Source organism: Pipistrellus kuhlii, unplaced genomic scaffold, assembly GCF_014108245.1.
Source record: "Pipistrellus kuhlii isolate mPipKuh1 unplaced genomic scaffold, mPipKuh1.p scaffold_m20_p_2, whole genome shotgun sequence".
NCBI lineage: Eukaryota > Metazoa > Chordata > Mammalia > Chiroptera > Vespertilionidae > Pipistrellus > Pipistrellus kuhlii.
The window spans coordinates 154423182-154438885 of NW_023425515.1; the positions used below are offsets into that span (position 1 = coordinate 154423182).

A 15704-nucleotide genomic window follows, 5' to 3' on the forward strand; every position below is an offset into this window, starting at 1 on the left:
AAGGAGGAGAAGGAGAAGAAGGAGAAGAAGGAGAAGAAGGAGAAGAAGGAGAAGAAGGAGAAGAAGAAGAAAGAGGAGGAGAAGGAGGAGAAAGAGGAGGAGGAGGAAGAGGAGGAGGAGGAGGAGGAGGAGAAGGAGGAGGAGAAGAAGGAGGAGGAGGAAGAGGAGGAGGAGGAGGAGGAGGAGGAGGAGGAGGAGAAGAGGAAGAGGAGAAGGAGGAGGAGGAGGAGGAGAAGAGGAAGAGGAGGAGGAGGAGGAGGAGGAGAAAAAGAAGGAGAAGAAGAGGAGGAGGAAGAATTCTACACTCCTCAGATGTCTTTCAGGTAAATTCTAACTAATAATGGCTATTGTTTACTGAGTTTACTCTGTGCTAAACACTATGCTACAATCTTCATGCACAATATCTCATTTAAAGTTCACAACAACTGGGATGCTATGTACTTTTACCAGAAGAGGAAACTGGAACTCCAAGAGCTTGAAGAATTTGTCCAAGGTGATGTTGCTACTAGTTTAAAAGCAGAGAATCCTCAGGCATGCTTAGATGTCACATCATGTGTATGGTACCCATAAAAATCAGATGATTTGGAGAGGTCATCTTTATAAAGTTGTCTCCTAAATAATCTCTGAGCAGGAACAGGAGGATGCTTAGTCATCTAGCATCTTAGAAGTGAATATTTCAAAGCGTTCAGAATCAAGTACTTCACCACCATGCAGAGGGGAAATGCCTGATTATTGACTGTGAGGCTTTTAAAGTCCCAAATGCACTGTGGAGTCCCAATAAGACAGCACCTTTCTCTTTTCAAATGAACTGCACCCTGAACAAGGATATATACTAATATACTTCTAATATACTTAATACACTTAATATGATATATCATTTGAGGGTAAATACTGCTCCCATCCTTTAAGAATATGAGTGATCATATTACCTAGAAATTGGAATAACATTACTTTCTATTTATTTTAGTAATCTGATAAGTAGAAAAACTAAGTGTCTTTCTCAAAGTCTCTCCTTTCAAAGGTGACTCCATGATATATGGAAATAATAATACACTATTCAGAGATGGCCTTATCTTTAATATTATCTCATAATGGTGAGAAAAACTATCCTTAATTCTGATTTAGTATTCTCTTTCTACCCAAATAATCTATTTTCTTAAAATCTGAGATCAAGAACTCTTCCATTCAAGGGGAAACATATATCCTAAATTTTCTGGAACAGCCCAGTTTGTACACATTGTTCCAATTATTAATAGCACTCCCTCTCAAAAGCAACCTAGTGTAACGGCAAAGAAACTGCATTTTTTCAATACAACCTTTTCTCTTTTCTTTCCTTTTCATTCAAACTGGCCTCACCCAGCACCCTGATGCACCATCTCCCTCTCCCTTGCACATCCACTCCCTCAGTTATTACTAAACCCTCAGGACAATGAGGTTCTGGTCAGCATCAAAACCTTAAGAACAAAGCCTCGTGTCTACTGACCCTAGAGATAGAGTTTCAGTCAAACTAGAGATAACATCTAGGCCTCAGTGGTGTTTAAGCTCCAGGCCCAGAAAAATGGAAGGCCCCACTGACCACACCCTTGGGAAACCAGACAGGTGACACCCTGGCTGACATCAGGACCAGATGCAATGATCAACTACCCCCTACCCTAGCACTGATCCTAGCTGTGACCCTAACTCCATTAGTGACCATTTCTAACAATTTCCCCCTATTTAACCCATCCCCTAGAAGCCATCGGGGAGCTCGGTCTTTGAACACGAGCTCACCTGTGACTCTAGGTTTGGTGCCATTCCCTTAACATCAAACCTTTACTTTATTGGCAGCAAACTCCTGTTAGAATTTGATTGGTCTTTGATGTGCTCAGGTGAACAAAACCCCTTTAGTTCGGTCACACTAGTTTAGATGATAAATTATATCTTCCTCTCACATTCATCAAGCCATGATGATGGAAAGTGTATTTTATGTGATTCATTGCACTCAATGAAAGAATCAGATCAGACGGGGGATCATGGCCAGCACACAATCACTTCTCTTTACAAGGGATGGTCCTTCAAACCTTCCTATCACAAATACTATCCATAACGGTGGGCCACACAAGTTTGCATTGTCAGGACCCTCCAGGCTGAATATTGATTTGGGCAATCAAGAATCTCTCTGAAATGTCATTCAGGAGCAAATTCTAGCACTTTTAGACACTGAAGACAATAGACCCACATGAGAAACACCTTATCTGTAAAGCTTAGGTCATAGTTTAATGGGTGAGACATTTCCCCCTCATGGGTTGGTTTTTGTCACAGTAGTAAAACAAGACAACAGAAACAAAAACAAAGCCACACTGATTTGAGGTAAACCCTCTAGAATAAGAGATGGGATACTTAATTGCTATATTTTACAGAAGAAGTAGAATTAATCTGGTAAAGATTCAATAAAAGTAAATGGATATAAATCCTTTTGTTATTCTACATAAACTTTCACTTTAGAGGTTTTTTTTTTTCCCCATGAGATTTGTTTAAATAAAATTAATTCTGCAAAAGTATCATGGAGAGATAGGTTTTCAACTAGGTACTCTTAGTTGGTCTTAGACTCTATAGCAGCGGTTCTCAACCTGCTGTGACCCACAGGTTGAGAACCGCCAGCAGGGTCACCTAAGACCATCGGAAAACACAGATATTTACATTACGATTCATAACAGTAGCAAAATTATAGTTATGAAGTAGCAACAAAAATAATTTTATGTTTGGGGGTCACCACAACATGAGGAACTGTATTAAAGGGCCGCAGCATTAAAAAGGTTGAGAACCACTGCAGTAGAGGAATGCATCATTCCCTCATTATACAGATAGAGGAATTGAGGCTTAGTGAGTTTAAGAAATTTGACCAATATAACATATCTAAAGCCAATATTCATAGCCAAATCTGTTGGAATCCAAAAGCCTTTCTTGTTAATAATGAGAAACATTTCTAAGGGTATTTATCTGGGGTGGGGAGAAAAGCCATAGTATAGCACAATTTAATTGTAGGGAATTTTAAATCCAATTAATAAAGCTTCTCAAAATAGAATCCCCAGACCAAGAAATCTGTATATATAAAAGCCTAAGCAGCCAAATGACCAAACAACCTGTCACTATGACACGCATTGACCACGTGGGGGCAGACGCTCAATGCAGGAGCTGCCCCCCTGGTGGTCAGTGTGCTCCCACAGTCAACCTCCCATGGGCAGCTCCTGTTTTAGTTTTATAGATGGGAGAACCGAAGGGAAGTAATGGACACCAAAGCCATGGATAAAACAGAGAAGATGACTAAAATTTACATGAAAACACCATTTCTCTAGAATGAAGAATATCATATTAAAAATTTCTCAAAAAGACAAAATAAATAATAATAAGCTCCAATATCTTAATACTTTGAGCAAAGGAACAGGTTTTGAGGACTAAGTTTAATAGATGCAGCTTCAATGTAATCTATTTCTTATGCAGTACATTGTTCCCAAAGGAACCCATTCATTTAAAAAGCTTAAGCATGAAAGATTTATTTTCTCTCAGGCAAAACCAATTAAATTGAAATACCTTCTAAAGGCAAAGTAATAGTAATATGTAGTTCACATCTTTCTAAATTTGATATGTTGGGAAAATAGTAAGATATTCTTTTGACTCTTAAATGCTGACAATTTTGAAAAATATTGACTTCAAGGAAGTGAGCAGAGAAATATGATTGTGCTACTGATTTTTAGAGTTTCCCTGGAAGTTTTGCTATAGGTTGGTTCACTGACCAAATTAAATAGGTGCCTGTAGACAGTTTCCTATTACCTTCAGGGCACAGGAAGGAATAAATAACGGAAGGCAGAAATATCTACCTCTGAACAGCTCATTAATATTGCAGGGGAGTCAGGTTTTTCCGAGGACGCTGAGGCATTACAGCCTAATTCTATTAATGGTATTGTTAGTCACAGAAATAAACAGAAGTCAGGGGACCTGACCTAGAATTCCTTCTTCCAAGAACATCATCAGCACATGTTATGAGTTAAGACATTCCTCAAACTGGTAATGCCCAGTTCAATGTTTGCTTATTTCATACTAACAATCAGATCAGCGTTTTTCAACCGCTGTTCCGCGGCACACTATGTTGCCTGGTGTGCCGTAGGTGCAGACAAGACAAGAATTTTATAATTTTTCACTATTTTGTTTACTTACTATTTCATAATAAAGTAATTATAAAATACTTTCTTTGTGTTTATTTGATTCCTATTCAAGAGAATTACTTTATATATAGTCAATATAGGCACAGAGTTAAATTTTTTAACATTTTCTAATGGTGGTGTGCCTCGTGATTTTTTTCATGAAACAAGTGTGCCTTTGCCCAAAAAAGGTTGAAAAACACTGAATCAGATTAGCGCTCTACTCTAATTTCCTCTAATATTGGGAGCTTTTGCTCTTGCTTTCCAAATATTTTCCTTCCCTCTCTCTCCTTAATAAAAATAATAATAAAATAAATAAAATATTTTTCTTGCTGCTTCTGTAGACATAGCCACAAACCCCATCTGTGTGTGTGTGTGTGTGTGTGTGTGTGTTTTCTTTTTTAACATTAACTTTGTCAGTGAATCAATCCTAGAGAGGCAGGATTACATCACATGTATTTAACTTTCAAAACACATCTCATATGGAGTCTGGCAGTGCCACACTACTCTGCATGACAGCATGATAATTGCACAAAGACATATACACCAGTATGCTAAGGTATTATTTCACTCAATAAAAAGGTCAGTGCAATAGGATTCTGTGGGTTTTTTTTTATATTAACCGTAAAATCTGTGTTTACACAGATGTATATGACTCAGCATGAGACAAATAGGAAAAATGTTAACAATGGTGATTGCTGGAGGAGGAGTATTACAAAGGTGAAAGAGAAAAGATGATTACTTTCACCTGCACAATAATTTTGTTATGATCATATGCTACTCTAAGAACATGTGAAAAGTATAAACTATAAATTAAAAAATAGAAAAACAGCAGTGAGAAACAATGCCTTAGGACAACTCAGTATGTTAGGGAATCAGTTAGAATTAAAACCTATTTGCTAACTGAATACTTGGGAATTACAGCCAGAAACATAAATAAGGATGGGCAATAAAATTCAGAGAGTCTGAACAATTTTAAATTATAATATATAAATATTATGAAAACGCTGATTAGTCCTCTAGCTGACGTGAAACTGAGTGAAACTGGCCAGAGCCAAAATAAAACAATTTAAACATAATGCTGTGAGGGGAAAGTCCCGTACTGAATCTCAGAGAGACATTTCCAACCACACATTCTGTAGCAACAAGGAAGATGTGCAGCTTAGATGTTGGTGGAGCTAACAGAAACCATTGCATACAAAGCAATTGTGTTGGCAACCGCATTACTTGGTAGGTCTGAAGTGCTATTAGGCATTTTACATCCGAACATGAGTATGTGTTACCTATATATGATTACTTTTATTGTATTTCAGTTATATTTTGAAATATATATTTGGTAGAGCAGGAAATTGGGATAGGGTTAAATAATGTATAATTTTTCCTGACTTAAAATAATGAGAAATAGACTTGTGGTGACTGTTTTGGATGGAACATCTGATTTTCAGGTTGGAATACTGATTTTATGCTTGTATCTTAAAAACTATAATTAAAACACACATACACAACCACATATTTTTTAAAATAAATTTGAGCAGTTGTTTTATATTGTTAGTAAGTCAAACTTGGAATAAGAATCTTATTAAAATTTCTACTTTAGCCCTAGACCACATGTGTCAAACACAAGGCCCGTGGGCCAAATCCGTCCCGCCAGGCCTTGCAATGTGGCCCGCACCGCGCTGTCATCACTGCACTCCGCTGCGTTTCCATCACAATGACAGTTTATGACTGTTCAGTAAACCATTCGGCCCGCGATTTAGGCTGGATTTTAGATTTTGGCCCCTTCTCTGATTGAGTTCGACACCCCTACGCCTAGACAGTTTGTTTCAGTGGATAGAGGGCTTGTGGACTGAAGGGTCCCAGGTCCGATTCTGGTTGTGGGCTCGATCCTTAGAAGGAGGCATGTAGGAGGCAGCCGATCAATGGTTCTTTCTCATCATTGATATTCCTATCTCTCTCTCTCTCCCTCTCTCTTCCTCTCTGAAATCAATAAAAATATATTAAAAAAAACTTTTAGTTTAAGCTTTGTGCCTTAAATTGCATTGCAAGTATGAGTGACTCTAAATTTCTATTCTGCAAATAAAGCAAAATACAGAAATAAATTCTATGTTGAGGCTGACTGTTATAAGGAAACCCTTCTCAATAATCCAAGAGCATATCTTTCCAGAGTGCATTTGAAGTATGGTCACCACATATCCACGAGCAAGCCTGGGAGGAAGTCGGGGGGGGGGGGGGGGGGGGGGGGGAGGAAGGGGGCTCGGGGAGCTGGACTGGGAAATGCGGGAACAGAGGTCTAGAGAACTACTCCAGTGTCATGCGAAACCCCAGGAGAAGCTGCAGAAAAGAGAGGAGAGCCTCCAAAGGCACCACTGAAACCCAGTTGCCCCTCCCACTGGCCAGTTTCTTCCCAGCACACATTCCCAGCCCTATTTCTTATACTCTTCCCACAGTAATCTACGTTTCCTCAGTTACCCTCACTTCTACTTTTCTGCTTTCACTGCACTTTCTCTCCATGATTTTAAGAAAACATGGCTCACTGCAGAAACCTCCCATAAGGCTTTGGTAGAGCAGTAATGAGGACTGCGATGGTGAAAATTAAATGATCGCACTCCTCCCAAAGATCAGAAAGAATATAGGTCTTTAGCTTAAATAATTTAGCAGCATAAAGACACTGAAGTGAGACTAAATAATTCAAAACTCTTTCCCCAATGAGCCAGAGACAGAAACAAAAATGGCAGAAGTAGAAGACAAAGACTTCATTGCAGGAAATCCAGAAAAGAATGAGGCCACTCAATACAAGCTAAGTTTTACGTAACATTTCCTGCAGCCCGAGAAGAAAGCCTTGGCTCTGAAGTGGCACTGAGGGAGAAAGCTCTTAAATTATGGAGTTCAGAGGAGCTCTCACATTGGACAAGAACAACCTCAAAAAGTATTATTTTCCTTTTCTGGTTCTTGGGAGATAGGTATAATTCCACCGACTGCATTCTCCTTTTAATGAATTTTAAGTGGCGTTAAATTTTTAGAAAATAAAAAGAGTAACAGGGTATTGCATTGTGAGAAACTACTTCAGATATTGTAACTGCATTCATCTAGATTTACCCAAACTACAAAATGAGGAGAAATTCACTGATTATCTTCTAGAATCTCTATTAATCTAAGAATGAAATAACTTAAAAACAAAGCCCTTAGAATCAGAAAAGCTGGTGTTCACGTTTATTCTGCCTTTTGGTGCCTCAGTTTCCTTTTTTGTAACATAGGGGTTAAAATAGCACCAACTCTCACTAGGCCCTTGTCAAAGTTAAGAGCAGGAATGGATTTAAAAAAATGTAGCACTGCCTCATAAATAATAAGTGTTCAATGTTAGCTCAGTTCCCAACCCAGCTCTCCCACTTCCGTATCTCCCAATCGGTCTCTTAATGAGTACATCTTTATGTAACTCAAATGAGGTGGAACACAGTAGATTACTGAGGGAAGGTGGTTTAGCAAGACACAGCTATTGACTAGAATGCTACCATGGCAGGGCTGGGAGGAGACGGGATGATACAGCACTTTGGAGAAAGGAAAAACGTTGCACACACAGCAGAAGTCCTCTGCTGTTTTGTGTGTGAGCCTGACCCCATCTTCTGCTGGCTTTCCAATTTGTTAATCAGGCTGTAGACTATTTTTAAGAGTCACACAACGGGTGACTATAGCTTTGCATACGGGAAGATCATATTCAGGACTTGCTTACAGTATTTATTTTAGTCAGGTTTGATCAACTGATTTTTAAAACTGCTTTACTGAGGTACAATAGATATACAATAAATCACATGCTTAAAATGTAAATTTTGGTATGTTTGAACACTCATGAAACCATTGCCACAATAAAAAAAAATTGGTCAATCAATTCCTTTTTGCGTGTTTAGCTATTGTAAACCTATCTATGCTAATAAAACCATAGGAAAAAGAAATTGCTTTGCAATTTTGAATCCTTTACTTTCTGCTCCGTAAACTAGTGTTTCTACAATGGAGTCTAGTAGAAACTAGTATTTTATTACATGGAGTCTCTTAGGGCATACTTATTGCATTAAAAAGTACAATTTATAAATCCATATATGATAATAATCTAAAAGAGCCAATCTAAGATGACAGAAGCTTTTGACTGTAAATTAGAATCTTATCTATGGATGCACAAAAGCTATTAATGTATTTACTACTGTACTATGCTTCTACATGGCACCTAAGTTTTCCAAAAGACTTCAAAAATAATTCAGTGTCAATGAGCAGAGAGTGAAGGATCGATGGTGGAGACCGGTGTGTTGGCAAAGGTCCTTAGGAGGAATTTAGTCATGAAGCAGCTACATAGGGGTACATCGGTCAGTCATTTAACCTTTATGGTTCTAGTTCGTTTCTTTTATTAAGTAAATACTACTAGACAATCATAAATGAATTTACCTGTAGTTGTATGTCTTTATCCCTGGCAAATAAGGGAAATATTCATGCTTTTTATTTTATTTATTTTTAAAATATATTTCTTTATTTTATTTTTAAAATTATTTTTTAAAAAGTATATATTTTATTGATTTTTTACAGAGAGGAAGGGAGAGGGATAGAGAGCTAGAAACATCGATGAGAGAAACATCGACCAGCTGCCTCTTGCACACCCCCTACTGGGGATGTGCCCGCAACCAATGTACATGCCCTTGACCGGAATCGAACCTGGGACCTTTCAGTCCACAGACCGACGCTCTATCCACTGAGCCAAACCGGTTTTGGCAATATATTTCTTTATTGATTTCAGAGAAGGGAGAAGGAGAGATAGATAGAAACATCAATGATGAGAAGAAATCATTGATGGGCTGTCTCCTACACGCCCCCCACTGGGGATCAAGCCCACAACCCAGGCATGTACCCTTGGCTGGAATCGAACCTGGGGCCCTTCAGTCTGTAGGCCGATGCTCTATCCACTGAGCCAAGCCAGCTAGGGCTCATGCTTTTTATTTTTAATGGTTCTTAAATAAACATATACATATGCAAAATAACAAGATTTCATTTTGGTTATCCTGCAGGGAAATGTTACAAAGGGAATGTACTGTCTCTGTCTTGAAGGACGTGTGAGCCAGATAAGACACAGTCCTCTCTGCCACCCCAATCAATTGCGCATTTCCTGTGCCACCCATACAGCCAGTTCCTCCGGCTGCTTCGGTAACCTGACAAATCACTCCAATTCCCGGCACAGCACTATCGGCTCTCTTCGCACACAGGCACTGTAGGAAAGATTATAAATAAATCCTAAAGTCCTGTGACAGCGCCATGAACAGGCCTGTGTACTTTCTGGGACTAATTGCTTAGGGAAAGCCAATACTCTGGAGCAGGTCTACATGGTAATTATATGTTAATGCATCTTGAAATTAATTCAGAACCCTCTACCCCCACCCCACTAGCATCGTAATAAAGGACAGAGAAGCTGAGACATAATCACACTGTCTTCTGGGGGCTTAATGTCAGATTTTTTTTGTACATGAGCTGGGCCATCGATCGGCAGAATGCGCTGACTGCTCTTGCACGGGAGCAATGCAGTCACTCAGCAACAAACCTGCTGGCGGATGTCCTGTCAAAAAAATCATCCACTGACAGGCTCCAGGAGAGAAGCAGAGTCTCCGACTTCGAAGAAGCCACCATGTATGTCTCCCCGTCCCTTTCCTACTCCCTCTAAATTAGCTTCAGCTTAGGGCTTAAACAACTCAGATCAACTATAAATAAAAGGAGGCTGGAGTCAAGTCACAAGACAATAATAACAACAAAGCAATAATGAGAAGGGGAATGAGCAAATTTCTACAGTGGACTGTAGAAATACTCAAGGCAGGGATAACTTGACCTCAATTGAGGAGAGAAGCCACAAAAATAAATGGAGTGTGGGTGGATAAGCAAATACACAGATGTGCTCTAACCTGGAAATCCAGTAAGCATAATCTAAAAACCACTGTACATGCCTCTATCATAATGCATTGTGCATGCCATAATATCATAATGCCATCATCTAACACACTGCAATAGGCAAAGAACTACTGTCGTAACTATTGGCTTCATCTTCCTTGGCAGTCATCATGAAACCAATGTCTTATTCTCAGTTCAAAAGCACTGGATTGAATATCATGCTATATACAAATTCCTCACATATCATAGAGAAATTATTGAAATTTTTTCTCAGCTATAAAAAGACACCAGGAAACTATTTTCCAAAGGAATATTTCCCCCGTCACCCCTGACCTAGAGCCAAAAGCCAAGAGAGAAGATGGGTTATAGCTGATTAAGAATCCAGTGTGTGCATTTTTACATTCTCTCAGCTTTTCAAGACACTGCATGGAGCTGGTGAGGAGTAGAAAATGGCTTCCCTCTGGGAGACCCCTTCAGAGGCAAATACACTAATATAAACAAACCAAAAAGAACTGAAATACAAAAGTCTATGCAAAACACTATTTTACCAACAGCATCTGAAAAGTAGGAAGGTATTACTATGCGTCAGACATTGCAACAAAACCTGACTTTATCTTCTCTTCGTAATTCTCATCACACCCGCTGAGGTTGCTGCCGTGCAATCACTAGGCTGATTTGGCTCAGTGGATAGAGCGTTGGCCTGCAGATTGAAGGGTCCCCGGTTCAATTCTGGTCAAGGGCATGTGCCCACGATTCCCAGTAGGGGGTGTGCAGGAAGCAGTCAGTGATTCTCTCTCATCATTGATGTTTCTATCTCTTTCTCTCTACCTCTCTGAAATCAGTAAAAATACTTAAAAGAAATACTTGCTGAATGAATAATTTCCATTTGATAAAGTAACCGAGGATTAGAGAAGATAAACAGCTAAAATAGGTGATGCTAGAATGTGTTCCAATATATTTTAATATATTTTTTTAACAAGAGAAATTGAGAGGAGAGGAGTAGGATTAAGTTATAGCCATGTTTAATCTTCTTTTTCTCTCCATCTCTGAATAAAGATTAAAGTTGCTAAATAGCAACAAAAGGATCAAACTCAGAAAGTTAAAGGAAGAAATAGGAGGTATCCAATATGGCAATTTGTTAATATTTCTTTTTCACACAGGAGAGCTCTTCCAGCCTCTAGCCTAGAAACAGGTATTGAAGTTTCTGTCTGCGAGGGAGGAAATAGGATCCAAGTAACAGTCAACTATGTGCCAGGCACTCTGTTAAACTCCTTCTAAAATGCAACCATTTTATATAATAACTGAAAGAATTTTATATAATAACTGAAAAAATTGACAGGAGTTAAAGCAGGTCTTCGAAGTCCAGTTCCCAATGCCCTGTACACAGCATTGACTTGTGTGTATGGCCTATACAGCACATTCCTCTGCAGCCACACTCATTTGTGACCGGAATCTCATAAGATCTCAGACAGAGAAATATAATTCCAGGGCTCCTGTTGGTCTGGATCCCACAGGTTATTCCCTTCAGTCTTTATAAGGTCGAGAGAACAGACCTAGAATCTTCATGTTCCAAATTACAGCCTTTGGGACATTTCCATTTACCATGCAAGACGAAACATCTAGGTATGCCTAACCCAACACAATGACACGATTTCCTCATGGATCTAAACCAATGGGGTTTGGTTGAAGTACCATAGGGAGCACAGTATACTTCAAGTGGTTAGAGCATGGATCTTAGAGTCTGGCACACCTGGATTCTTACTGAAACTTAGTAACTTAGTTCTATAATATTAGGCAAGCCACTTTTTAAATTTTATTATTTATTTATTTAAATTCTTTATTGTGCCGAAACCAGTTTGGCTCAGTGGATAGAGCGTCGGTCTGCAGACTGAGGGGTCCCAGGTTCGATTCCGGTCAGGGGCATATACATTGGTTGTGGGCACATCCCTGGTGGGGGGTGTGCAGGGGCAGCTGGTAGATGTTTCTCTCTCATCAATGTTTCTGGCTCTCTATCCCTCTCCCTTCCTCTCTGTAAAAAAATCAATAAAATATATATTAAAAAAATAAATTCTTTACTGTTTAAAGTATTACATATGTCTCCTTCCCCCTTTCCAATGATCTCTCCCCAGCTGCTCCCATGCCCCAGCACATGCCCTCATCCCCTCTCCCCTCCCCCGACTACTGTCTATGTACATTGGTTATGCTTATATGTATGCATACAAGTCCTTTGGTTGATCTCTTACTCCCCCACACCCCTTCCCCACCTTCCTTCTGAGGTTTGGCGATCTCTTCAATGCTTCTATGTCTCTGGGTTTATTTTTGTTCATCAGTTTATGTTGTTCATTATATTCCCACAAATGAGTGAGATCATGTGATACCTGTCTTTCTCCGACTGGCTTATTTCACTTAGCATAATGCTTTCCATAGTTAAGTTATTTATGTAGTTTTCTTAGCCATAAAATCAGGATCATAATAGTGCTTACCATATAGGGCTCTTAAGAATAATAAACATGGATGTGTGAATGCATAGGTAGATTACTAGCAACCACTCAGTAAATTAGCTTTTGTTTTCATTATTACCACTACTGGCACTTTAGTCTCATCTCTGAAGAAGTCCCTAAATCGTAGCCAAAGGAAACAAACTTGAAGCACTGAATACATATGGTAACTTTTGATTTTTATTTATTTTATGACTATGTGTGTCAGTGCTACCCAATATGGGTGGCTTTCATGATGCTATATAATAATAGAAGAAAAAAAGTTCCAGAAGTGACATTTTTGTGGAAATAGAATTTAGATGGGGAGAAACTCTTAGGGCTTGAAGAGAAAGGTGACACTAATGGTCTCACAGTTGTATCTGACCAGCTTTGGCTGTAGATATTATTAGGCAGGTCAAATTGTGGAAGACTGTGAATTGTATTCTGAGTCAGAATCTGAAGAGGAAATTGTGCAATGCAAAATCAGCAACACCTCACTGTAAATTATTCCAACACTGCGTGCCTCTGTGATTTATCTCCCCTTAATGCCCAAGTGTTAGAGCATTTTACCAGGAGGCATAGACCACTCTGGTTAACAAATAGGTAAAGGAGGTTGCTGTGTCTGATCTTTGGTATACATTAGCTGTGCCATGATTACCACATTTTTCCTTTTAGAGTGCAATAATCTTGTCATGTCTGTTTCTTCCTCTGGACTGTGAGCTATTTGAATGAACTGGATGCATTCATTAATTTTTCTGTGTCTGGTTCTAAGAGACACAAAATTTTTTTTAGCTGAATGGCCAAGAAAATGAACAGCAAACTAAGATAAACTCAGAACAGAAACCCTCAATTTAAGTTTAGGAAAACAGGAATAACCTTTCAGTTTCTTGATGAAAACATCTAGAGAGTAATTATTAGAAGATAGTCAACTCCTTAGCTTCTTTTATTTCTATCGTGTTCTTATGTGGCTTTAACCCATATCATCAGCTTTACAGATATTGGCTCTGGCACTTTTTCAAAAAATTAAATTACAAAAGCAAAAATAAATGTCAATAAAAACAAAAATAAAAATAGTTACTATGTAAAATAGTAAAAACAAACAAACAAAAAACCCCCCACAAAAATACATACAAATGTCATGCTATGGTTAATTCAAAACCCAGAGCATTTTGATATATTTTATTGATTTTGTACAGAGAGGAAGGGAGAGAGATAGAGAGTTAGAAACATCAATGAGAGAGAGTCATCGATCAGCTGCCTCTTGCACACCCCCTATTGGGGATCTGCCCGCAACCAAGGTACATGCCCTTGACCGGAATCGAACCTGGGACTCTTCAGTCCCCAAGCCGATGCTCTATCCATTGAGCCAAACTGGTCCCGGCAAAAACCCAGAGCATTTTGATAAATACTAATAACATTATATTAATACATGATCAAATTAGTTTTGAACTTTTAAAAATTAATGTTAAAAACAAGCTTTATTCTTTTAATATATTTCCATGAGATTTTACTTAAGGGCTTCTAAATTATTTTGAGAGATTTGTTTTTACTCAAGCAGCAAATAACATTTGCACATGACAATATGATTTTTATTTTTGCTTTGAAAAATGATTTTAGTCGAAGAAAATACAAATTTTCAACACCCTTCTCCTTCACCTCATTTTATTGTACACTATCTCCTGTACCCCTTCACTTCACCAGAAGAGAAGTAAAAAAATATATGCACCTTACCTCTAATAGTTCATCTCCAATACGTATGCGTCCGTCTGTGGCTGCAGGTCCTTCTGGGTTAATTCCCACCACAAAGATGCTCATGCGTGACCTGTCCTTATTGCCAGCAAGGCTGAGTCCAAGTCCATTCTTATCCTTTTCAAGTTCAATAATGTGTAATTCTCCAGGCAGATCTGCATATCTTTGCCTGATTTTTTCTATTAAAATAAAGAGAAAGAGAAAATAAAATAGAGCAGTTAAATTTATATTACAGAGATGTCAGCATTTCTCTAACCATAATGTGAATCCTCTACAATGAATGGTCCTTTTTGGAGAATGAAGTACTTGAGGTCACTCATAGCCTTATGTATAAGTTACAGTTAAGAATTCTTTACATTATCTAAGAAGATAGTTCACCCATAAAACCTTTCCTGATCATTCAGTTTCACATTGGCTTAGGTTTTCCCTGGGTTATTTTCTCACATAAGATGGCCAAAACAACGTGGCGAAAATCCTGGCCTCCCTGCACCCTCTAAAAAAATAAAAAAAAATAAATTAAAAAAAAAGGGGGATGTGGGCAGGGAAGACAAAAAATATTTACGGAGCACCAGTTATATACAAGTAAAGTGATTGGTCCTTGAGATATTATTTTAAACAAAGCAGACATGGTTCCTGTTCTTATGGATTTGCAGTCCAGTAGGAAAGAAAATCAACAATTATTTTTAAATAATTACATTTCTTTAAAGTATACAAAGGTTACAAGATAATAATATTGAGTGCTATGTGAGTAAAAACAGGGGAATTAAGAATGTTGATTTAGCTATCAGCCCTCAATTCAATCTGCAAATCTATCATTTACTCAATACCCAATAATAAATATTTTATTGTATATCTATGGAATTCATCTCTGAAATGGGCATTATATTACCTACTTGCTTGGATGCTGGAAAAATGAACTAAAATACATGTTAAAAAACTCAATGGTTCATGGCTTATAGGCATTGTATAATTATTTTATTCGATCTCTGTCTCACTGTGCTATCTCTACTTTATGGTCTTTAGATGATACAAATAAAGTATGGGAGAAAAAAGGGAAAATAACTACAGATAGATTTTAAAATAACATTATGAATAGTATATCAATGAACTAAATGTTGACACATTTTAAAATATAGATAACAGATAAATTGCTCAAAAATTTAAAATAACATATTTAGTGCAAGACTAAATGTAAAACTGCAATAGACTAGTAATTATTAAGGAAACTGAAATGATCATCAAGAATATTACTTTTCAAAAATACTTTCTAGTCCTAGATATTTTTACACTTGAATTCTATCAGATTTCAAATTATAATAAATCTTTATCCTTTGTAAGTTGTTCCAGAATATGGACAATGTGCAAAAAGTTATCCATGCCATTTTTA

The 15704-nt window shown here is 38.0% G+C and overlaps 1 protein-coding gene across 9 annotated transcripts in view; it reads right to left on the reverse strand.

The window, feature by feature from the left end:
• The window catches only part of PATJ (PATJ crumbs cell polarity complex component), a 304720-nt gene that overhangs the window by 105868 nt on the left and 183148 nt on the right, over nucleotides 1–15704 (reverse strand). For all 9 annotated transcript variants that reach the window (XR_006742178.1, XM_036447829.2, XM_036447830.2 and 6 more), the window contains one exon: nucleotides 14300–14496. Coding sequence is in view for 8 of the 9 variants with exons in the window: in XM_036447829.2 (XP_036303722.1) it covers nucleotides 14300–14496 (197 nt within the window). In the remaining variant the exon portion in view is untranslated. The remainder of the gene's footprint in view (nucleotides 1–14299; nucleotides 14497–15704) is intronic.